Below are 25,914 nucleotides of genomic sequence, written 5' to 3' on the forward strand. Positions count from 1 at the left end.
AGACTTCAAAACAAAATTCTCAATCTCTTATTCTTCAAATTTCACAAGATCTAGAGTACAACATTTTTTTTTTCTTTAGTTTGTTTTGGGGTTTCCCTATGTACAGGTTACAATCCAGGGAGGGAGGAAGCGCATAGAAAATGCACAAGCACCTCTTCAAGCTTGCAGACAGCCACAAAAATGCAGGTATACCAAAACTAGAAAGCTCTAAAACAAAACTCTGCCGTCACCAGCCCTGATCCACCAACTCGCATACAATATACAGAAACCATCTTCTCTTCATGTCCTGTCCAAAAATAGGCTGCTAACTCCAACTCCCTCGTTTAAGCTCTACTATGGAATTTTTAGTGCAACTGCTAGCTAATGACTGTCTTCTTTCATGGCATGGTATTCTCTTTAGCACGAAAGTCATCCAAGCTACAGAATTCTTCCCTGAGTAACCTATCCAATTCCTCATGTTTCTTCAGGGGTTCTTTCGGGTCATGAAGCCCACGGTAGTGGTGGAATGCCCTGCCACAAACACGAAAAATCGTCAACAATTACAAACAGAACATCAGTTTCTGAACTGGAGCAGGAAGAACCTAACACACTCGTGCTTAATCATTGCATTTTTAAACTGAAAGGACCTAACAAATCAGTAATTTTTAACTGCACCAGTCTCAATTTCTAATTCAGTCCAGTACTCCAGCTTTATACTGGTGATACAACATTAAATTAGACAATTGATACAAAATATGTGAAAAACCTTTCAAATGTTCTCAAAACTCAGGCGTTCATAACCAGTGAAGCAAGGACTTCGACTTCATCATACAACCCAAATCTTTGTCCTTACTGAAGATGCCATGTGAATCCACATTTTTCAAGTCTCATCTTGAATCTTTAAACTTTCATTCTTCTCAAGGAAAAGATGTCAGAACAAACCTGTCTGTCTATTTCCTTGATTTCCAAATAAACTCCTTAGAATTTGCCCTTGCTTTATAAGAGTGGCTCAATGATTAAGGCCTAAGGAAACAAATCTAGAAAATACTTTTTTAATTTTCATATAGTAGTATAATACCTTTTAGATTAAACATAAAATACCAAAAGACTTGACTTCATTTCAATTGAGGTAGATTTCAAAAAAAAAAATGTTTTCTTTAGCCATATAATGTCCTTTGGTTAAGTTATCCTTGTAAAGAGGAACAAAAACCATTATGATAAAAATGAAAGCTCCCTCCTTTATAAGGTACCACTGATTTTTTTACCACATAAAAACACTTTCTTAAGGCACATTTTTAACAATACTTTTTAGGACCTTTTGATTGTTAAGGGCATCTTAGGCAACAATCGTTGCCTAGGACTCCAGCAGGTGCTGTCTACAAGATTGTCTTTGACAACTCTGTTAACAAAGGATATGGTACAGAGTCAGCCATCTTGGTCAAGTATGAAAACATGGAAGGTTTCGAGAATGATCCAACTGAAATGATCCTTTTCTATCATAGGTTTTTCTTTTGCCAACCTTAAATCTTCTAGGATCCACGCCATTACAATTATTGGAATGCAGTTCACAAAATTGAACAATTTCTTTTGACTTATTAAACAATTTAAGATCACATGTATCCTCAAGTGTAGGTTACCCTTCACTCGCTTCGGTCTTGTGCATTGGTTGTTCACAAACTGCAGAGCATGTAACACTGTGATAATGGAAGGCTTTGAAAGAAACGAGCCGGACACCATTATCACAGCCATGGCAGGTCCTTTCTCCCACTGCTGGCACAATTCAATAATTTAAGTTTTCAATATTTTAATCAGCTTTTCCACAAGATATATACCAAAACCTAGTTCAAAGAAAACTCATTCAGTAACCTATAAATACTTTTTCCAAAATTCCCAACTGCTGATGGTTTGGTTCTCTCTGTCCCTAGAAGACAGCTTGGCCAGTTCCACCCCCAAACCAGCCAAAGAACCCACACTGCTAGTACAACTAAATCACTCGAGTCCAATTATTTTTTCAGCTTTTTTTTCTCCAAGGCATGCAGCTAAACCAGTGAAGAGCCTTTAACTTCATCACAATTTTATTTAAATGACTTAGAATACCCATTCCCATTGATAATTCATATCATGACTTGTCCAGAATGACCTAGAGCATTACTAGCTTGCGAGTTCAGAAATTTCAATACTCTTCAAGAGTATATGAAACTTTTAAGTTGTAACAGTGTTGGGACAATCTTCCAAACTGAGATTTTCCACTAATACACCAGCTAAAAATTAAAAATATATATCCATTCAAATTTATTTCAGGGCCAGGTTCTATTTCTACATATCAACCAATCGAAACATGTCTAAATAACAGGAAAAACAAGTGCAAGTTAGTTACCAATATTTTTCTAAGCCATAAAGATTGCCTCTATGATAGAAGTCAAGGGTGAGCTCTTCAAAGTCTTTGTACAGGTCCTCTCTGAACTCCTTCTCCAAACCATAACTGAAATAAGAAAGAACTATTAAAGAGATTAACTGGTGAATGTGGACAAGCATTAGTCTCTTAATAAGGAAAAATAGTCCTTGGAAGGCAATTTTATGTGCTATATCAAAGCAGAAAACTCATAGCTTTCCAAGATTTGGCTGTAGTGAAGGTTGGCAGGTTGGAAAATGCTTTACTTGTCGGAAGGGGGAAGAATCACACTAATTTTTTTATAAGAATAAAATTTTACTCATTGAGGCATAGCCCAAGTACACAGGAATTACACACGGATTACACCTAGCATCATCTTGGTATTGGATCCTTTGGACAGCTCTAATGACTTTTCTCAATTAAATGTTCATTTTCTTAGAGCGACCAGCATTGGGAAATTGGAGCTATTTTTGACATTTTCAATTTGTTATAGACTTCAAGCATCGGTAGTGTTGAGGTGGATAGGATGCTCTAGATGCACACTGTGAATAAGAAGTTTACTCTTCAATTATTGTACAAAGTTTGTTATGTCAGACCTGGACTCCTTTTCCTTGTAAGTGCATTTGGAGAAGTAAGATGCCTTCCAAAGTTGCTTTCTTTGGTTGGGCTGCCTCTCTTCGGAAATTCTTGACTTTGGACAACTTGAGAAAGTGTAGTGTGATACCCCCATATGATAAGATTGAGGGTAAGTGGTGTATGGGATCCCACATTGCTTTCCCATGAGAAGTTCTTGCTCTTTATAAGGTTCCAATTGGGCTCTAATTGAATCATTGACTAGTCCTTTTGGAATATAAGCCATGTGGTTTGGCCCTTCCATTAGGGCGTTACATGTAGACTTACTGTTATGGATGTGTAAGAAAGTGGAGAATCCATGGATCATTTGTTACTTCATTGTGAGGTGATAAGGGTGTTATGGGATGAGATCTTTAGCAGGACTGGACTTGCATGGGTGATGCCTAGGAGAGTGGTGGATCTTTTTGCTTGTTGGAAAGGCCTTCACAGCAACCACCATTTTGCTGTTGTATGGAGAATGATTCATTTGTCTCATGTGGTGCATTTGGCTTGAAAGGAATAACCAGAGTTTTGAAGATCATGAGAGCTCTTTAGATGAGCTCGAAGTTTCTTTTTTTACACCTTATTTCTTTGGGCTCAATGGATCTACTAGCTTTCATGACTTTCTTGTATCATTTTCTAGCTCCTAACTTGTAACTACTAGGTGTTCATTCTCTTTTGTATACTCTCTATGTACTTGGGCAACGCCTACGTACTTGATTCAATAAAATTAAAAAGTAAAGTCTTATTAAGATTAAAAAGAGTGTAATGCCAATACACAAGAAGTATAAAAGTGATCTACTTAACTGAAAAAGAGGAAAAAGTGCTAAAAATTCTTGAAATATAGAAAGTGCTTATTACAAAGAGTATTAGTTTTTTTTATACGAAACATAGATTATTGATATACCTATAAAACCTGAAAAGGCACTCTATTCCATAGTTATAATTGGCAGCCGCATCTTCAAGTGCAAGTTTTTGGAACTCGCTATACATTGAAGGGACAAACAAGTCTCGGAGAAAATATGACCAAAACCTGTACAGTGTATTCATTTCCTGCATGTTAAGAAACATGTGCATGTATATTGAGAATAAATGAAGTTATGAACTTAAAAACTTAACAAACAAATACATGAAGAATAAACCAAAACAATTAAGGACTAGCATGTGCACATAAACTGGCATTAAATAGAAAACCCATTTGTACCCGTTAGGATGAAATTTAATTATAGAATTGGCATTAAACACCCTGATATATGAAAAGAAAATGGTTAGCCATGATACCTATACTGAGTGAGTATAAGGTGGTGAATAAGATCCCACATTACTTGGGAGAGAAGTTTTTGCTCTTTATAATGATTCTAAGGGGTTTGAATTGTATCATTGACTTAGCCTTTTGAAGTTTGTAACACTACCGAAATTTCAAGCAAGAACCCCAGATTACCGCTACCGTAAGGATATGATCATGCTACTTACATCTTCGCTGCAATAACAAGTGCATCAATAATTGCCTACTTGAAGATATCGTAACAAGGTTGAATTTGATGGGTTTGAGTCTAGTTTTTCAGTCTCTTAAAATCACAGCAATTTTCCCTAGGTGGTTATCTTAAAAAGATTAAGCAAGAACCTCAAGAAAGCAAGGCTGTAGCAGGTTGCAAGCAGTGCTTCTTTCCTCTGGTTATGACATTGTAGTATGTATAAAAACAAAATTTGGTTAGTCTCTTGCTTGGGCTGGTGGCAACAAGGCAGAGATTTTCCTTGCTGTTTGCAGCTGTTATCTACCGGTTGGGATTGGTTTTCTTGAAGAACTTCCCGTGGGATTGCTATAAAAGCTTCCTGGACTCACAACAGCGTTTTTTTTTTCCTGGGTTTCTAGGCAATATAGTCTTTTTTATGAGGCATGAAAAGCCTAGTAACAGGGCTGTACGAAATCAAATCCTAGTTTGTTTAGAAAATGGTTCTAGGAATTGTAATGGCTTGGAGTTACAGGGTAAATATGTTTCTATTCCTTGGATCCATTTTAGGAGTCATACATGGGGCTGATTTCTTGTAACGTCCCAATGGAAAGCCCATCCAAACCACAAGGCCCATACTCCAAAAGGATTAGTTAATAAGACAATTGGAGCCCCCATTTGAGCCTTATAAAGAGCAATAACTTCTCATTCCCAAGCAATGTAGGATCTCATACACCACCTACCCTTATCCTTATCATATGGGGTATCACCATCTCCCCCTCTTAAATTTCTGACGTCCTCGTCGAGTCCGTCCGTCTTAGAGGACACGGCTCAAGTCCCACATTTTTTGTTGGGATAGGTTTTGATACCATTTGTAACACTCTAATAGAAGGCCCAAACCACATGGCCTATACTACAAAACTACTAGTCAATGATACAATTGGAGCCTCATTGGAACCTTATAAAGAGCAAGAACTTCTCATTCCCACACCATGTGAGATCTCATACATCACCTACCCTTATCCTTATCATATGGGATATCACATTTCTACTTCCCCAGATTTGGAATAGTTCAAATCTTGTCTCAAGAATCAAAACTGTAACATCCCAATGGAAGACCCAAACCACATGACCTATACTCCAAAAAGACTAGTCAATGATACAATTGGAGCCCCATTGGAACCTTATAAAGAGCAAGAACTTCTCATTCCCAAGCAATGTGGGATCCCATACACTACCTACCCTTATCCTTATCATATGGGATATCACAAAAAGGGTCCTAGTAGCTTCAAGAGATACTACTACAGCCCACTTTCTTTCTATACTATATTTTCCTCTTATTTCTAACACAATTTAAAACAATTCACTAAAAAGAAAAAACAATTCACTAGGAACCTTTTGACACCCATATCAAAATTTAATTTTCTAAAAGTACAAACCATTAATCTATAAGGAAATCCAGGTTTCCTAAAATAGAAACCCAAATTTCATAAACCTAGGTACTTGGGTGTGACAGGAATATAAGCCCAAATGTGGCTTGGCTTTCCTTTGATTGTTATGTAATGAAAGTAAAGAAAAGGATGGACCACTTGGTTATTGAAATTCCACACTTGAAATCATTATAGGCATTTCAAATATCATCCCATCTTTGTTTGTTTAAAGGTGAAATAGCCATAAAGAAACAAATGTCATTAAGTCCATAGTTTTGAAAGATGAGGCCTTTGAAAATAGAGATAAAATAAATAGCTCCCTATTTATTTATTCATTCTCCTAATATCACATGTTAGTTTTAAGAATTTAAGAGTCCACCTCACTGCAACCAATTCCCAGCTTCTTTCTGTCACTCAGGCACCGCTTATGAAACTTCAGGTACCTAACAGGAAGAGCAACCACACGAGAGGTTTTTGTATTACAAACTTTATCCCCTTCTCTCATAGACAAATACAGAATTCACATAATCAAAACCCCTTACTTTTGCTGTTTATAACCATTTTCTTCTAAAAGCTGATGGCTTGGATGCTGAAACGGAGGAAATGACTTTGGCATGGAACCCACTGGTGGACTACTGCCAGACAGAATCCCATGTGGTGAACCACTCAACTTTGAAGGTCTATGGCTGTAAAATTTAGATACAGATTTGTATTAGCTTAGTGGAAATTCAAAGAACTACTTGAATAACTTAGATAACATTTAATTTAGCAAACTCAAAGTAATACATTGCTTCTTCAAAACCAATAATTACTTTTGCCTTCTTAAAATCAAGAAAATACTAAAATACAGCAACAAAGTGTTCTAGGTAAACAAATTGTTTAGTCATAAGATAAACACAGGCAACAGTCACTCCAAACTGACCCATGATTTTCAGGAGGAGTAGAACCAAAGAAAAATCCAACCGAGTTGCTTGGTGGACTTTCTGATATGATTCCAATAGAGTTCCTGCATTTTCCATGGATTCTGATGTTGCTGGAGAAAAAACGTTGTTTATGGGATGACTGCTGCTTCAACAAGCCTTTATTTTGCTTCCTTCGTGAATTAGAATTTCCAGACAAATCAAGAGCAGTACTACTGATGTAATTATCACCAGCATTTGAATTGGAGACTCCTGATGCACTGCTTGAAAATTTGGAGTTTCCATCTCTACTCTCAAAGCTATTGTTGTTCTTCCTATGACGAGATCTCTTAGTTTTCAGTTCCTGCTAAATAATGAACATGTTTAAACGTCTTGTTACAGAGATTACGAAACTCAAATTAGTAACAAAGACCAACAGGCACTCCAACCTGCTCATAGAAGTAAAGGCCATCGTTTATTGCAGAAGCATGCTCGTTGGAAATTGATTTTGATTCTTTATCACTGCCTTGAGTTTCTTGACCTATCCTACTATTCTGCAGAGCAGATAAAGGATCAGGAGTCAATTTTAATGCCAACAAACTAATGACACAATAATACAATAAAATTCTGGCAACACAAATAACTTGTGTACTTACACACCTCAGATATTCTTTTTTCTGAACAAAAGATGTGCACTAGCAAGAGACCAACAGGAGAGGAAAAAAAAAGAAGGGGGGGGGAGTTTCTTTTTATAATAAAAAGACTTGCAATAGATAAAAACATATGACAGAAGAAAGAGCCAATTGAAACTAAAACTAATAACAGAAGAAAAAGAGTCAATTGAAACTAAAACCAATCAAATTACAATCAAGAGGTATGGGGAAAAAGAAATTCCAAGGCAGAGCTCTTTCCCATTGATGTTGAAAGGAGAAATAATGCTTATGGCAGTGTGGTAAAGAGAGACCAACTTCCAGGATCATTGAAAGGCAATGAAGGCTAAAGATTAGAAGGAATCCATCTGCTACTAATTTAAAGGCATTCAAACCGGAATCAGAGGGAAGAAAGGGTTTTCAGCTGCTACATGTAAGTCAAAGCGAAGGAAGTTCAAAGTCAACCTTCCAAGTGGAAACATGAGAGCAATTTTTTTTTTTTTTTTTTCCCATATGCATAACAAAACTCAAGACCATATATTGGCTAAATGGGCCACAGAAGCCTAGGGAGCCCAAGGCCCAGCCACACAAAGCTGCCTAAGGAGCTGTCCTTGCCCAGCTGAGAGTGAGATGGTAAGGCAAGGTAGAGAGACAGGCTATGGCATCCTGTCAGAGAGTGATGATGTCAGGAGGTGAGATGACATCATTAGATGAAACAAAAGAAGTAGTATTTATGATGATGGGAGGTATGAGGTTGAGCATTCAATGCAGCAGATGACATTCAATGAAACAAGACTGAATGGCGGGAAGCTTTAATACAATGTGACATAAAGAGCGAGCCCAACTCATGTTGACCCACAAAAAGTTTTCCTTTGATCTCTATAGTCTGCCCCTGAAAAACACAACCCAAACAAAAGGGCAAATGGGCGGAAGAAGATAGTTCGGTCAGAGGAAAAGTCCTCGCATCCCCTGAGTGACAAGTATATATTCCAAATTGTTTCTACCAATATGAGATCAGATTTTTATATTTCAAATTGTAACTAATACTGATATGAACCTTCACATCAAAAAGCTTCAACTTTTAAGAAGCAAATCCAAAACTGCTTCCATAAGAATTATGCTGATTCTCTTTCCTAAACTAAAGTGGATGAGCACTCCAAAGTCCCCCGGGACTCAATAATAACTTGAATAACCCCCTTCTGTCCTCATACTTTTTTCTCTTTTTCTTTTTCTTTTTTTTTTTTTTTTTTTTTTTTTTTTTTGTGTGCGCAAATTTTCCATAATTACCAGAAGATTATTGCTTAAGGATCTTTCAACCATCCCTGATAGCAACAGAGGACCATCCACTTCATTTGTGTACGGAGAACTATCAAAGAATTTATGCCGCAATAGAATGATTACCATCCATCATAAAACTTTGAAACTGACCAGCACACTAGGCTTGTGTTGATTCCTGAAGTTACCAATTAAGTATTAAATTGTACCACGCAGTTAGCCTTCCCAATTCAAAGAATCTAGTGATGTAAGGAGAACCATCAGGAAACAGGACTCATTTTACCACTTCCTATCCACCGAAGTGCATATGCATACATTTCAGGCTGAGATATCAGTAAGAAATGTGATATGGTGGAAATCGATTAATCATGACTAAACCTCTTTTGATTAGAATGTAACAAATGAAGTGCAAACCAGCAGCAACCAGATATCTTTCAGAAGAAAGCACTAATGGCCCACTCAACCATCATACCTGGGTGACAATTACAAGTCTCTGAACATCCTGATCATGGACAACCATCTCATCATCTTCGTCATCAACCCTTTGGCAAATAAAGGGATTCAGAAATACAACGGATGGTTAGTAACCATATACTTAAACATGAGTTTAAATACAAGTACTAGAACAATTACGCCAATAAATATAGTTTCAAAAAACATATACCCACATCAAATTACATGAATCATGTGACAAAAAGAAATGCTTAATACACCACTTTGGGAAGGAAAACATCTCTGATTAATAATACACATTGCAAACCTTGTTTTTGTGGATACTACAAACTTTCCTGACGTAGAGACCATGACTAAAATAGGCAAAGTAAAGCAACTTCATATAATGAAAAATCTAAACAAGCCATATTCATCATGAGTTTATCAAACACATGGTAATTGGAAAAATCTGAAGCAGGAAGATGCTTTACTTCCAGGAAACACTGTTTTTCCCACAACAACATATAAAGAATCTAATTACACAAAAATAATGTGGCGCAACCAAAGCACAGATTCCACATAATGCTACTCATCCAGAACTCATAAGCGGCAACAGTTAGTATCAGGTAACATAGATATGCACAGAAAGTCTGACTACAAGCCCAATTGGCAAACAACTTCTACACTATTTCCACTGTGAAACAGAGTTGAAGTTCAAAATTTAATAAAAAAACAAAAATAATGTTAAGTGTTTCTGTGGCCAGACAGCATCATGAAGTTCGCAGACAATTTAGTTCACAGTGCATGCTCATGGTGCCAGTTGTAAAATTTCCACAGGTAAGGAAGATGAATTTGCAGCATCAACCACATGCTTCAGACCATAAAGACCCTACAGATTCCCTTTTTCCTAGATCCAGTTCTCCATCCAAAGGGTGGGAAGCTTAACACCTTACTAAGACTGATCTAGGAAAGAGGTGAGAGAGAGAGAGAGAGAGAGAGAGAGAGAGAGAGAGATTAGGAAGGTGTGCTAGATTAGGTAGCAACCCTCTTCATGTTTGGGGGAAAGATATACACAATTTCAAGTACTGTTAGAAGTTGGTCAAAGAGGGTAGTGCAGATCTCAGTGTGGTTTCTCTGCTGTATATATAATAATATCAATAATTATATTTATAATCATTCAAGCAACATGCATGGTATTAGGAATATGTTTTTCTCTTTCTTTTTTTCTTTTTAAATACTCTTAAATTCTTCCAAAGAGCACTCCATATCTTCCTCAGTCATTCCTTTCCCTCCAAATGCATCAAAGTACACAAATGGGAGCCATCTTCCACACAGCTACAATTTGGGGTATCCCCTTAATCCCTCTCCAACTAGTTAGCAGATCAACCACCCTCCCAGGCATAACCCATTCTAATCCCACTTTGCTGAAAAAAATAATTCCAAGGCCCTAGCAAACTCACAATGTAGAAGTAGATGATCCACTGTTTTGACACTATTTTTGCACATACAACACCAGTCAATAAGGAAAAACCAATGTTTTCTTAGGTTGTCAATGGTCAGAATTTTCCCTCAGAATGCAGTCCAAACAAAAAAAAAAAGCAGCCTTAAGAGTCGCTTTACTCCTCCAAATGCTCTTCCAAGGAAAGTGATTACTAGTCTGAGTAATAAGGACCTCAAAGAAAGTGCATACACAGAAGTTTCCTTTACTAGAAGGAGACCAAGCAATCTTATCCACCACTGCATCACCAGCTCCACAGGCGTATAACAAGTTGAAAAATTCAGTAAAGGTACCAACCTCCCAATCATATGCCTCCCTAATGAAGATGGCATTCCACTATTGTAAGCCATGAGTAATTTCCCTTAAATCAGCCACCAAAGCATCTTGTTCCCATGCAATTCTAAAAACAGAGGAATAACCATCCCTAAGGGCTGTACCTTCAACCCAAACATCATGCCAAAAACTAATCTTGTTACCATCCCCCATCATCAGTCTAGTATATCTAGAGAAGGATCACCAACCTTTCTGAATATTTTTCCATAACCCCAATCAATATGCCACCCTAACTTCGTTAGAACACCAACCCCGCTAGTACCCCCATACTTAGCATCGATCACCACCTTCAATAATGCTTCCCTCTCATAATTATATCTCCACATCCATTTCCCTAAGAGAGCCTTGTTGAAAACCCTCAAAGTTGCGAACCCCCAGCCCACCCCTCACTGGAAAGCACACATTATCCCAACAAACCAAATGAAACTTATGGGAGGTTTGGATAGTGAGTTGAGATGAGATAAAAGTTGAATAAAATCTTGTTGGAATATTATTTTTTAATATTATTTTTGTTTTGCGATTTGAAAAAGTTGAATTGTTTATTGTATTTTGTGTGGGAGTTTGAGAAAGTTGTAACAATTAGATGAGATGAGTTTAGAGGCTCTCTCAATCCAAACAACCCCTTTAACTCCTCACCTAGTCTACTCCACAAGAAATCTCATTGGAGCTTCTCAATCTGTGAGGCAACACTTGAGGGAAGTGGAAATAATGATAAGAAATATGAGGGAAGGTTTGAAAGTGTGCTCTTTAAGGTAATCCAGTCCCCCTTTTGACAAATGCAACCTTTTCCATCCAGCCAGCATGTGCCCAATCTTCTCTAACACCTCATTCCAAATAATCTTGGCTTTGAATGATGCTCCCAAAGGAAAGCCAAGGTACTTCATAGGCAGCGAAGAGACCCCACAACCCAATAAGTCAAACCCCTTATGTTGCAAACATTACCCACAACAACTAGCTTAGATTTAGAAACATTTACTTTCAAACAAGAGACGGCTTCAAAGAAAAGCAGGATAGCCCTCAAATAGTAGATATGACCTTGGTCTGCCTCACAAAATAACAATGTATCAATAGCAAACAAAAGATGAGAAATAATGATTGAGCCACGGTTAGTATCCCCACCGAGAACCTAAGAAAAAATCATCCTCAACTTAATGTGACAACAATATACTAAGGGCCTCCACGACAATGACACATAAGAGAGGTGATAGTGGATCACCTTGTCTCAACTCCCGCAAACTATTGAAGAAACCCACAAGATCAAACCTTTGACACACAATATGCATAATCCACAACCTCCATCTCTCCCCAATTAATATGATAATAAGCCTTCTCTGTGCCTAGTTTACACATAATACCCAAAATACCTAACCTGATCCTGCTGTCCAGGCATTTGTTAGAGATAAGGACCAAATCCAATATTTGTCTCCCTCTCACAAATGCATTTTGAGACTTAGAAATGATTCTATACATGAGTAAGCTCATCCTTTTATTTGATAGGCACATGAGTAAGCTCATCCTATTAGCAAGAACTTTTGAGATTATCCTATACATCCCATTCATAAGGCTGATAGGATGGAAATGCTTCACCTGTATTGCACCAACCATTTTGGGAACAAGTGGAATGAATGTAGAATTGAGGCTCTTCTCAAACTTGCTAAAAGTGAAGAGCCTTAATTCTTGTTCACCCTCAATCTCACTCACCAGCGATAATACCATCAGAGGGACGGCCGTAGAGGAGCCGTCAACAACCAGAGAACAAGCCTATGACACCCCGTGGACAAGCAAAGGAGAGAAATTGAGACTGAACCTATTTTGTAAACACCCTCATTCTTGCTCGCCAGAGGTACCATCATGGGAGGGACGCCGATGGAGGGACCGACTACTACCGGCGAACAAATCTGTGACACCCCAAAAGGAAGCAGGGCAACCATCGACACGCAATGAGGAGAACCTGAGTCTAAATGCATTTTGTATGAATCTGGGTTTTGGCCCACCAAAGTACGTGGTTCAAGTTGCTAGCTGGTCCAGCCCAATTGTCTCTTTACCATTATAAGTGATCCGGCTCATGGGCCCACTCAATTTACAATTAGGAAAGCCCATTTGAAGCTCACTAGCCCCTGCCTTTCTCCTTGCTCCGCTCCAAGCCCATTCCAAAGCCCAACCCCTCATCCACTTGTCTGATCATCCCCTCCACCATTTCTTTTAACGCCAAAAGCTAATCCTTCATTTCCAATAGTGTTAGTCGAGCCTCCTACTGACGACCTACCAATTGTAGCCCCAACTCCCTTCTAATTGGCCCCCGATGTGAATTTTTAAAGCTCATGATGGTCTCTTGGAAACAACCCTAACTTGCTACCACCAAAGGAAACAGTTAGCTCTGCCTAGAATCACCGTAATCTACCATTGCAAGGACATCAGAGAGAGTGAGAGAGAATTTTTTTTTTTTTTTTTTTTTTTACCAAAATCGAAATTCGTTGTAATTGATTTTAATGGCATAAACTTTCATGGATGTCTTGTACCACTAAATTACAAGCATAGGCAATGATTTTGTTCATGTCCCAAATACTTGGGTTTTTTACTATTCTTAAGATTAATAAGATTTTGTTTATTGACAACAAAAAATACTCAATCATAATTTTCTGTTCATGAGCAGCTCAATAGTGAGCAAATAAGACGAACTAGAACTGGATCGAGTTGATCGTGAGTGGCTTGTCATGTAGACTAATTCCCAAAACAAACATAATCTTCTCTTGACATCTTCACCAAATATCTCCACAAGAACATGGCAACATATCAATGTCATTTGAAAGTGTGTCATTCTGAATATATTGTCGAGGTCAGATGTTGAAATTGTCAAGTAAAGCAAGAGAGGGTTATGGGAAAAAATATGAATGAAGGTGGGAGAGGAACAATAAAAATGATCTCAATGCTGAAGATGACTTCCATTGTCCATGTTTGATTTTCATTTTGCTTTAACATTTCTAACTATTGATTTACCATTATAAACATTCCATCACCACTTTTACTTTTCCAATCAAAGTAACGACATCATGAAATGAATGAATTTCAAACAGTACTTCATGTATTTTTTACATTATTAATATCATATTTGCCATTAATTTTACGGGAAAGTTGAATTCCTTCATGGCCTTGCATACTTTCAATTAAATCAATGCAATTCATAGAATTGAACTTCAGAAAATCAAATATCCCAAACCATCTACAGAAAATTTTTCCGAAGAAAACATGTCGAAGAAAAAAAGTGAAGATGCATGTTGAAGATTTATCGATATTAGATGATTTAGATTTATGAGTACGATTTAAGTATTCATTGGCTTAATGGCAATGACTCCTTTGGTTGGCCCAAAGGGCAGGAGTTCGTACCACCCCTATGTCAATAATGTAATTTTAACTCCTAAGTGTTGGCTCAAGTGGTAAAGGCCTTGGTCTCGATGGTATGCTCCCTCCAGATCTAAGGTTTGAATCCTCTTGGGTGCAAACAATTTCTACGGGCCATCAAATTGAGGGAACTTTCCCTTGAATTACACGAGGTGCACTTGCCGAAAACTCCTTGTTGAGGGCCTGTGCACCCTCAGAATTAGTTGAGACTTTGTTTTCGGATACCCGGTGCCAATAAAAAAAAAAAAAAAGATTTATAAGTAAGCATCTCTAGTGACATATGGAAAACATTAAACCCCTCTAAAGTGCAACCCTAGATTCCTCCTACCCAATGCCCTACTTGCTTAGCCCTTCCTGCATGGGGTTGTTGTTTAGAAAGTGCATAACAACCACTAAAACATCTATGTATTGTATCATCGACTTGTTGAATTCTTTTTTAGAACAAATCGTTAACTTTTCTAGCACTGTATTCAAGATCTCATCAAAAATTTACAGCAGCTTGCCAATCTGATATAATATGTATAATAGGTGTGTTCTGGGACAGAAGGATTTGAATATCAGAGTACCAGATAATGCTTCACAAGAAAATATGAAAAGGAGAAAAAAGATCATCAAGGAAATATGAAAGCACTGGAGATTCTAGCAGAAAAAGTTAACAAAAACAAAGGCATGCATACCTTCTAGCTGAAGAAAGATCATCCTTCCTTACTGGTTTCTGTTCAAGCTCCATCTCTTCATCAAGCATAAATGTGCTTGCAAAATCATTAGACAGGTCACCAACATTCTGTACAGCCATATCTGATAACACTCCCCTGCTTCCAGTCTCGTGATCATCAAATTTTGTGTTTTCAGTTCCTCCTGAGTGTTCTGGGAGTAGAGAAGCATAACAGGTGGCAAGATCTAAGCACTTGAGATTTTCACAGCCTAAGGTTTTTGTTCCACCACTGAAAGCAGCACTCCTGTTGTAATGTTCGGTGTTCGTAACATCTGGTACTACCGGAGTATCTCTGTTTGACAATAAATGTTCCACTGAACTTTCATCATGTGATGCCAATTCAGCATTTTCTTGAGAGATGTTGCCTGCATTATTCATATTGGCCTCACGATTTGAAAAGGAATCAATAGCCTTCTCTACGGATTGGCCTTGGGGAGTCTGAGCTTGCAATGACAAATTCTCTGCAGAAGATGGAATCCACTTTGACCAATCTTCACGTTTCCGTATCTTGTCACCCTATAGAGATAGCATCAATAATAAGTTTCATGCCACTGGAGAAAAGCAGCTAGCACTAGAAGAAACCCAATTACATGTCAAAATCTCCCAACTTAGAGTTATAAATTCCTTGTGCACATGAGTTGGATCCAAAAGAAGGAATAAGATACTCCCAACAGCACCATACACTCTATTCCAAGGTGTGAAGGTGGAATGAATTCATATCAATGCTTCATCCAAACTAATGCCACCAACTCTAGTTCAAATTAACAGGGTAGCTCCAGACAGGTTTCCCTTTCAAATAATCTTCCACCACTCTTTGACACATGAAATTTTATCAAAGGACGGAGAACTCTGTACACAACTTCTTTTATAACAACTCTGAACACAACTTGCGCCTTTTGAAATAAGTCTAATAAATTTTGGAAGAAATAAGACCTTATTATGTTCACTTGGGAAAAATAGAAAAAAAATAGGGAGAAAAGATTCCCAATTGGAGAGGAAAAAAATTGATGAACACATACATTGAAGGAATACTTCATAAATCTCGGCAGAGTATAACAAATTAGACCTTAACAACGTTTTATTTGATGAACAACTTTCAAGTTCTGACATTTGGGAATGCCCATTTCCTACAAAAATCATCATAAGAAGTGCTGCAGCAGCAGTTTTCTCACAGTAACTGTGATCCTTCCCAGAGGCTCATGGAACAAGACGAGTATATTAGGAGATTGAAATTCAGCTGAACATTACAAAATGACTAAACAGATAAAATTGGCAAAAGCAAATACTGCAAAGATTTAGAATTTGCAAAAAATAACATTCTTTCGAACCAGCTTCAGACATTAGAATCTTGAAGATTGTACAAAATGAGGGAGATCATACTGCGACCAACTAAGATTTTTGCATTTGAAGAAAGAAAGATCATTATCTGCTAATTAAAACAAAATTATTAAGTTATAACTCTACACCAAAGAAACTGTTCTGGCTTCATTGTTCGAGCATATAAAACAGAATATTAGAACGAACGTATGAAAATCTAACCTGAACTTCCACGGTAACAGAAGTCTGCAGTGCATCAAGGATGAATGGTAAATCTGAGCTCATCTTCTTAACCTGCTTAATACATCAAACAAAAGTGAGGTTTCAAATCATTTCACGCAACATAACAAGGGAACATGTCTTTTGCAAATCTAGCATACCAACTTTACATTGTGGCAATTGGGAATAAATTAGCACAGATCTGCATCAGAACTAAAGCACCAGCCTGTGTAATCATGGCAATCTAGCATAAATAGAACACAGAAAGCTTACTCTTTTAAAGTCAGCAACAGTGGATATGGGAACCCATCCGTGGCTGTCCATCAGGGAGATTAGATAATGGTCATTCTGCAGGTTTCCATCACTGCTCAAAGAAAAGGATATAAAGACAAAAGACAAAAACTTTTCTGTAAGTCTGTACTATACAAACAGAAGCATTATTTTATTTAGTTGCTAGAATTCCCACAAATCCTTACGCACATTTGGATGTCCATTTTATTAGTGTCAGCATTATATGTAGTATCCAAAAGGACAATCAAGATATACAGAACGGGCTATCGAAGAAATGGAAAAGGTCATAAAAATGTCAAAAATCAGTTCAAAATTTTCAGGAAAGAGTACTTGTAGATGAACCCAATTAGGAGAATCCCTAATGTATAAAGGATTAGGCTCAGTTGAGTTGAATTGAGCTGTAGAGATTCTACAGCATCAACTGTATGATGACTCACATAATTAAGGGCCCTATTTTAAGCAGAATAATATAATGACACCAAAGCATTCAATGTCCATGGCATGTCCACTTCCGGCTCATATTATAAGGCTACTGCATCAATGAGAATAAGGCATTGTTTGGTTACACAGTGAGATGAGATGAGAAATCTGTAAATAGTAGTGAGATAGTTTATAAATAGTAGTAAAATGGTTTGAGTTAAGATATTTTATAGGGTTTTAGGAAATGAGAGAAAAAGTTGAAGAAAAATATTATAAAGTTAAAATATTGTTAGAATATAATTTTTTTAATATTATTTTTGTTTTGGGATTTGAAAAAAGTTGAATTGTTTTGTGTTTTATGTTTTGTTTGGTCGTTTGGGAAAGTTGTAATGATTAGGTGATGATTAGATGCAAAAGTTGAAAATTTGAAATTGAAAAGTGTTTGTATTTGAATGGTGCTTGGATGTTGAGATGAGATGTGATGGAATGAGATGGGTTAAGACCATCTGTGAAACTAATAGGGCCTAAGAGGCTTCAAGTTAACAGTACATGAAAAACTTGTCCTTGCACAAAATAAGATTAAATGCAGCCATAATGGATTATGTAGGATAGGCAAGATACGGGGTTGAATTCTTGCCACCAATACAAAATAAATAAAAATGAAGAAGCAGTATTCTCTTCCCAAAGGACATACCTGAAATAATATTCGATTTGTTTTACTATGCTAGCCCTCAAAGCTAGTGTCTCTGGGGATGCTACAGGAGCTGCTGGATTAATAGGATATGTCATAGTGTGCACAGAATGAGATCCCCTATTAGAGACTGGAGGTGCAATAGGAACATAGTATACAGGTGCAGGTCCTGGGGACAAAGTTAGAAATGATTGAAGCACAAATTGAACAGGAGGAAGATCATTCCCTATACCAATGACAGATTAAAAAAGGTAGTAGGAAAAATGGTTATATAAATGAAAGCCCCTTCCAATGGATACAAAGAATTACCGGGGAAGCTTGGACCAACCATGAACCCAGCCGCTGGGCGAAAAAAAAGAGGTCCTCTGACAGCCCTTGGTTCAATACCCTGTTGCAATGAAATGTTGTCTACCGGATTATATGCTCCTTGATAATGCCAGGCAGGATTGAAATGGCCAACGGGTTCTTGCATATGTGGTCTTCTAGTAAAAGAATTGACAACATAAGCACTGGGATCCACTTGTGATGGAGACTGAATATTTCTACTTGCATCAACACCATGACCTGGTGGAACAAGAGCTTGAGTTTCAAAGCTTGGGAAGAGTCCTGGACCAGGAGGGTACACATACCCAGGAACTGCAATGTGAGATGGAGAAACTGTAGGATGAAAAACGGGTGGGATTGATGGTTGACAATAGGGTAGGGATACAGGAAAAGGTCGACCACCATTTGGGTTGCGTTTAGAGCCTGATCTTTGATATCGTGATGATGAGTGTTTATTCGAAGGATTAGGATTTCCAGATCCATGTGATTTTTCCAACCCAACTGGTCCCTGGATGTATCCAAAAAAGCTACAGTAGCATATACCATTTAATTTTCATGCAATTAAATAGAACAAAAAATTAACAAAGCAACCTTCATAAACATCTTATAGGAGGGGTAAACACAATTTTGCTACTCCATATTACCCATCCCTGATTTAAATAGAAGAAAAAAAAAAACACATAAAAAGTTAAATTAATCTGAAGCCCCAAAACCCATTGGCTGAAGTCCTAACTTCGCAAGCCAAAACAAATTGCATGAGAACATTATAAAAAAGTTAAAGGCTGTTTTGTAATATTATCTTATTCATCTCTTATTATATATAATATTCCACTGGATAAACGGATTGTTTGATTGAAGACTAGAGGCAAAAGCTGAATCCTAGAAGAAAATTTGACGATTTTTCTTAGGGAAATTCTACAAACTAGAACCTCATCCCACTCTCATCCCACTATGATGAGGTTGCATTGTCCATTGACCGGTAGAAGATTGTTGATTCCTAAGAAGATTGTTGATTTACACTTATGTCGGAAAGGTTTGCTGTAAAGGAAAAATAGTAGCTTTATTCAACATTATATGCACGGTTAAAGAGAGAAGAATAGTCACAGAATGATTGGGCTACTTAATATCAGGCTCACAGCTTTATTACTATACCCTATGTAAGATAACATGCCAGGTAACACTGAATGGAACCAAAAATGTTTACTCGGCCAAAAACGAAAAATTAAATCTACTAGGGACTTGTGTTCGTCTAAGTTGTTCTAATCTAGTCCCCCTTTTAGAATAATGTATATGGTTAAGTTTTCCGCAACTCTATAGCTTAAGCTTCAGGGATGCATGATATTTATGCCAAAGACCCCCCACAATTACATTCTCTGTATGCACGGATCGTTTTCAAAGCGCATTTTTGGCACATTACTAAAATTAAAAAGCCGTAAATAAGACACAGTGGGCTAAAGAAGACCGTCCAACATATGAAGAAAAGACTTTGGCAAACCTGCACAACTGGAGGAGCAGGAGTAACCAGAGGCTTCGTGGCGGCGCCATCGGGAATCTTGGGTCGCTGCGCATCGGTAAGAGCGGGCCAAGACTCCGCCGCACCAATCATTACCGGAGCTTCGGCATCGACGGCAGCGGGAGACTTCCAGGGCGACTTTGGCCCACCCACTTCCTTGTTGTCGTGATTATCGACCTCAGCCTCATTGTCTGCCATCACCATCCAACCTCCGATCTCACCGATTATTAATTTCCCCCCGAACTTCCTCTTCAGAGCTTCACTCAGTCTCTCTTTCCAGCAAGAACACAAGCACAGTTTTGGTGCAACTGTGATTATCCAAGATTGATAGGAAAGGCAATCTTGGAAGAGGAGCAAGACAACATGCCAATGGAGTGTGAATGGAAGAATGTTTTATCAGTGGAACAGAGTGAAAATTTGTAGCAAGGAATCTAAAACTAAAAAGGCGGGTTCTGTAAAGGAATCTTTGATCCGTGAAAACAGTAAGATCAAAGCATGAGCCTGGTATACAGTTGGGTAGAGCGAGAGAGAGAGAGAGAGAGAGAGAGAGAGAGAGAGACGGCGAAAGAGAGAGATACTAGGGTTTTTTGGCCAGCGTGTACATGTCTTTTGTGTGCGGGAAAAATGGAGACAAGAGGGAGTTGAGTGAGATTTCACAGTTGCAGCCGCCAACAAAGTGCCTAAACTGTTGAAAAGGCCTTGTACAAAAGGTCTGTCCACTTCTACACCATGACCAGGCGCCCACGAAAATAATTGTAAAAAACAACAATTTTGAAGGAGTAATGTTACGTGTGAAATGTGGAAGTTTCGTCTAGTTATTTTAAAAAGGAGAATAATTTATTATTGTTATAAAACTATCTAAAAGAGAGAGAGAGATAGAACTCAGAGAAATTATGAAACTTATGAATTTTTTAAAAAATTTAACGATATATATAAACGTACAAAGGGGACTATGCTAGCATTATGCTAGTACTATGCACTATGTATATATCTGCCAATTCACTATGCTAGTACTATGCTAGCACTATATACTATGCATATGTCAGCCAACTCACTATGCTAGTACTATGCACTATGCATTTGATGGCTAGTTCAAGGTGATCATATAATTTATTTTACAACAATGTTATTTTACAACACTCCCCCTTTAGATGACCACATATAATGAATATGCCTCGTTAAAACTTTGCCAAGGAAAAACCCTGTGGGAAAAAACCAATGGCGAAGGAAAAAGAGTACAATATTCATGTGTACCGTAAAATATTTTAAGATTACCTCATTAAAACCTTGCAAAGGAAAACCCGGTGGGAAAAAACCTTAGCGAAGGAAAAAGAGTACAATCAGTATAAGTCTTCAAGACATTACTCCTCCTGAAAAGTGCATGATAAAAGGTCTTCAAGTCTCCGCATTCCAATATTCTGCACAATCTTCTTAAATGTTGGAGTTGGTAATGCTTTTGTGAATAAATCTGCCAGATTATCACTTGATCGTATCTGCTTGATTTTAATTTCACCTTTCTCTTGAAGTTCATGAGTATAAAAGAATTTAGGTGAAATATGTTTGGTTCTATCACCTTTGATATATCCTCCTCTAATTTGAGTAATACAAGCAGCATTATCTTCGTATAAAGTTGTTGGACTATCATTAATCACTGGAATGCCACACTTTTCTTGAATATGTTGGATCATTGATCTTAGCCAAATACATTCTCGACTTGTTTCATGAATTGCAATGATCTCTGAGTGATTTGAAGAGGTAGCAGATAGTGTTTGTTTGACAGATCTCCATGATATAGCAGAATTTCCATAAGTAAATACATATCCAGTTTGAGATCTACCTCTATGTGGATCTGAAAGATAACCTGCATCTTCATATCCAACTAATTGTGGACTTGAACCATGTTAATAAAATAATCCCATATCAGCCGTACCTCGAAGGTATCGAAGGATATGTTTAATGCCATTCCAATGTCTTCGAGTTGGTGCAGAACTATATCTTGCAAGTAAATTAACTGGAAATGTAATATCAGGCCGAGTGCAATTTGCAAGATACATCAGAGCTCCAATTGCACTGAGATAAGGTATTTCAGAACCAAGAATTTCTTCATTGTCTTCACAAGGACGAAATGGATCCTTCTGCACATCAAGTGATCGAACAACCATTAGAGTACTCAAGGGATGAGCTTTGTCCATGTAAAAGTGTTTCAAGACTTTCTCTGTATAATTTGACTGATGAATGAGAATTCCATTTGGCAAATGCTCGAGCTGCAGGCCGAGACAAAATTTCGTTTTGCCAAGATCCTTCATTTCAAATTCATTCTTTAAATATGTAGCGGTTCTTCTGATCTCTTCAGGAGTTTCAACAAGATTTAGATCATCAACATAAATCGCAATAATAACAAATCCGGAGTCTGATTTCTTAATAAAAATACATGGACATATTGGATTATTCTCAAATCCTTCTTTCAATAGATATTCGCTAAGGCGTTTATACCACATGCGTCCGGATTGCTTTAACCCATATAAAGATCTTTGAAACTTAATAGAATACATACTTCTGGATGTACTCAGATTAGAAGCTTCAGGCATTTTATATCCTTCAGGAATTTTCATATATATGTCATGATCTAATGATCCATATAAATATACAGTGACCACATCCATCAATTGCATATTCAATCTTTTTATAACTGCCAAACTGATCAAATATCTGAATGTGATTGCATCCATAACAGGAGAGTATGTTTCCTCATAATCAATCCCCAGTTTCTGCAGGAAACCTTGTGCAACAAGTCGTGCTTTATATCGCACAATTTCATTGCTTTCATTACGCTTACGTATAAATACCCATTTATATCCAACGGGCATTACATCCTTTGGTGTTTGTATAATTGGTCCAAAGACCTCTCGCTTTGCTAGCGAGTTTAATTCAGCTTCAATAGCTGATTTCCATTTTGGCCAGTCATCTCTACGTCGACATTCTTCGACAGTTCTTGGCTCAATTTCTTCATTACTTATGGTAATGTCAAGAGCCATTTTATATGAAAATATGTTGTCGACAACAGTTTTATTTCTATTCAAAATTTCTCCTGTACTCATGAAATGTATCGAGATCTCGTTATTTTCAAGTACCTGTCCCTCTTCAAGGGAAGACATTTCATGAAATACCTCTTCAGGAGGTTCTTTCTCAGGAGATTTACTCTCTTCAGGAGCATCAATTACTCTTATGGCCTGTGTTGGTATGGACTCTTCAGGAGTACCAAATTCATTTTGTATTTTCCTCTTCCGAGAAATTTTGTCCTTAGCACCAATAGGCCGTCCACGCTTCAGGCGTATCTTAGACTCGCCTATTGCTATTTTGGCAACTTGTCCTTCAGGGACTGCAATTCTTGCTGGAACATTAACAGCAAGAATATATGATTTTACCACACCTTTAGTGTCAATAAATACATCCGGTAATTGGTTTACAACACTTTGCAAATGAATAATCTTTTGAACCTCTAGATTACATTCTTTTGTACGAGAATCAAATTGGGAAAGAGTTTTATTTTTCCAAGTAATTTCCTGTCGTGCTTCAGGCACCGACTTCTCATTACCCAATGTTGGAAAAATGGATTCGTCAAAATGACAATCCTCAAAACGTGCCTTAAACATATCCCCTGTAAGAGGCTCAAGGTATCTGATAATAGATGGAGAATCAAACCCAACATATATCCCAAGTCTACGTTGAGGGCTCATTTTTGTACGTTGTGGAGGTGCAATTGGAACATATACAGTACATCCAAAAATACGAAGATGAGAAATATTTGGTTGCTGACCAAATGCAAGTTGTAATGGTAAATATTTGTGATATGCTGATGGTCTAACTCGAATTAATGATGCTGCATGAATTATAGCATGTCCCCAAGCAGAAATAAGAAGATTTGATTTCATGAGTAAATGTCTAGCGATTAGCTGAAGCCTTTTAATCAATGATTCAGCTAAACCATTTTGAGTGTGTGTGTGGGCAACTGGATGTTCAACATCTATTCATATTGACATGCAATAATTATTAAAAGCTTGAGATGTAAATTCTCCTGCATTATCCAATCGAATAGTTTTAATTGGATAGTCAGGGAATTGTGCTCGTAACTTAATTATTTGTGCAAGAAGTTTAGCAAATGCATCATTTCTAGTGGAAAGTAGACAAACATGTGACCATCGACTTGATTCATCAATTAAAACCATAAAATATCTGAACGGTCCACTTGATGGTTGAATAGGCCCACATATATCTCCATGAATCCTTTGTAAAAAAGATGGAGATTCAAAAACAACCTTTGAGATAGATGGTTTGATAATCAATTTACCTTGAGAACATGCAGAGCATGGATATTCATTGGGTAAGGTAATCTTCTGATTCTTTAGGGGATGCCCATACGAATTATCAATTATTCGTCTCATCATTATTGATCTCGGATGTCCAAGGCGATCATGCCAAGTCATAAATATTTTGGGATCAATGCACTTCTGGTGCATTACAACATGTGATTCAATTGTTCTCATTTCTGTATAATACAATCTAGATGAGAGGGCAGACAGTTTTTCTAATACGAGCTTCTGGTTCGAAATTATTTTAGTAATGAGAAGATGCTCTTTCTTGTCTTCGTTAATGGTTTCAATATGACAACCGTTACGACGTATATGTTTAAAACTCAATAAATTTCTTCTGGATTGTGAAGAAAATAGAGCATCATCAATACAAAATTTGGTGCCATTAGGCAACACAATATAAGCTCTTCCGGAGCCTTCAATTAGATTCGATGAACCGGAAATGGTATGAACATAGGCTTTACTCAATGTTAGATTTTGAAAATATTTTTTATCCTTAAGAATTGTGTGAGTTGTAGCACTGTCAGCCAGACATACATCTTTATTATTCATCTCGGAGATAGAAAGTTCATCAATAAGACTCATGATTCTACAAAATATATAAAACTTTCATTACTACAAAACATTGCAGAATAAAAATATTTTACAATGATATGAAGGAAATACATTAATTAAAAAGGAACACTTCCATGATTAACTCTACCACTAGAATCCTCAAAGAAATCAGAAACATCAAGGCTTGTAATATCTTCTCCATCTATAGAATCTAAAGCATATGATGGTTCAGCAAAATTTGTTTCAAATTTCTTTGTTTTTTCTTTTATAGAAGATTGGTATAAATCAACCAAGTGCTTAGCTGTACGACAGGTACGAGACCAATGTCCAGTCATACCACATCTATGACATCCATCTTCATATTTCTTTACAAATTTATTTTGAGGACCTTTGCCCTTCTCTGAGTTGAAACACTTCTAGTGGTACGGTGTATATCTATTATTTTCCCTTTTAGTGTGGTCACTTCTAGGACCTCCACTTCTATAGTTTTTCTTACCACGTCCACGCCCCCTTTTTCTTTAAAAAGATGCACCATTCGCTTCTGGGAATGATGTAAATCTAGTACCATTCACTTCAGGAAATGATATAGAACCAGTAGGACGTGACTGGTGATTCCTTAATAAAAGCTCATTATTTTGCTCAGCTAATAGAAGATAAGATATAAGTTCAGAATATTTCTTGAACTTTCACTCTCGATACTGCTGCTGCAGGAGCACATTTGAGGCATAAAAAGTAATATATGTCTTCTCTAACAAGTCATCATCAATGACTTTTTCACCACACAATTTCAATAGCGAGCTAATTTTAAAGAGTGCAGAGTTATATTCACTAACACTCTTGAAGTCTTGCAACCTCAGGTGCATCCAATCATGACGAGTTTTTGGGAGGATTACAGTTTTCTGGTGTTCATATCTCTCCCTTAAATCTTTCCACAAAATAAGTGGATCTTTCACCGTTAGATACTCAGTTTTTAATTCTTCATGAAGATGGTGCCAAAGGAAAATCATTGCCTTAGCACGATCCTGCAGGGACTCTTGATTTCCTTCTTTAATTGTATCTCCCAGGTTCATTGCATCCAGATGGATCTCAGCATCAAGGATCCAAGATAAATAATTTTTCTCAGAAATGTCAAGAGCAACGAATTCCAAT

General features: G+C 37.3%; 1 protein-coding gene across 8 annotated transcripts; it reads right to left on the reverse strand.

The window, feature by feature from the left end:
- Positions 1-4: 4 nt before the first annotated feature.
- On the reverse strand, positions 5-20,516 carry LOC122291307 (la-related protein 1A). Of its 8 annotated transcripts, XR_006236591.1 has the most exons (15): positions 19,823-20,516; positions 18,313-18,835; positions 18,007-18,172; positions 16,875-16,965; positions 16,605-16,676; positions 15,028-15,581; positions 9,161-9,230; positions 7,213-7,317; positions 6,787-7,130; positions 6,407-6,550; positions 6,244-6,307; positions 3,891-4,036; positions 2,357-2,461; positions 1,617-1,749; positions 372-510 (listed from the first exon to the last, which is right to left on the reverse strand). XR_006236591.1 is itself a non-coding variant. In XM_043098982.1 (14 exons), the coding sequence occupies exons 1-14, from the start codon at positions 20,042-20,044 to the stop codon at positions 378-380; spliced, it is 2,739 nt and encodes a 912-aa protein (XP_042954916.1). In that variant the 5' UTR covers positions 20,045-20,515; the 3' UTR covers positions 5-377. The 8 variants fall into 8 exon arrangements, 5 of the variants coding, with proteins under 5 accessions (XP_042954916.1, XP_042954917.1, XP_042954918.1 ...); XM_043098982.1 differs by lacking the exon at positions 1,617-1,749 and having other exon boundaries at positions 5-510; positions 19,823-20,515; XM_043098983.1 differs by lacking the exon at positions 1,617-1,749 and having other exon boundaries at positions 5-510; positions 6,787-7,127; positions 19,823-20,514.
- Between the last annotated feature and the right edge of the window lie 5,398 nt (positions 20,517-25,914).

This window comes from Carya illinoinensis, chromosome 13 (assembly GCF_018687715.1).
Source record: "Carya illinoinensis cultivar Pawnee chromosome 13, C.illinoinensisPawnee_v1, whole genome shotgun sequence".
Taxonomy (NCBI): domain Eukaryota; kingdom Viridiplantae; phylum Streptophyta; class Magnoliopsida; order Fagales; family Juglandaceae; genus Carya; species Carya illinoinensis.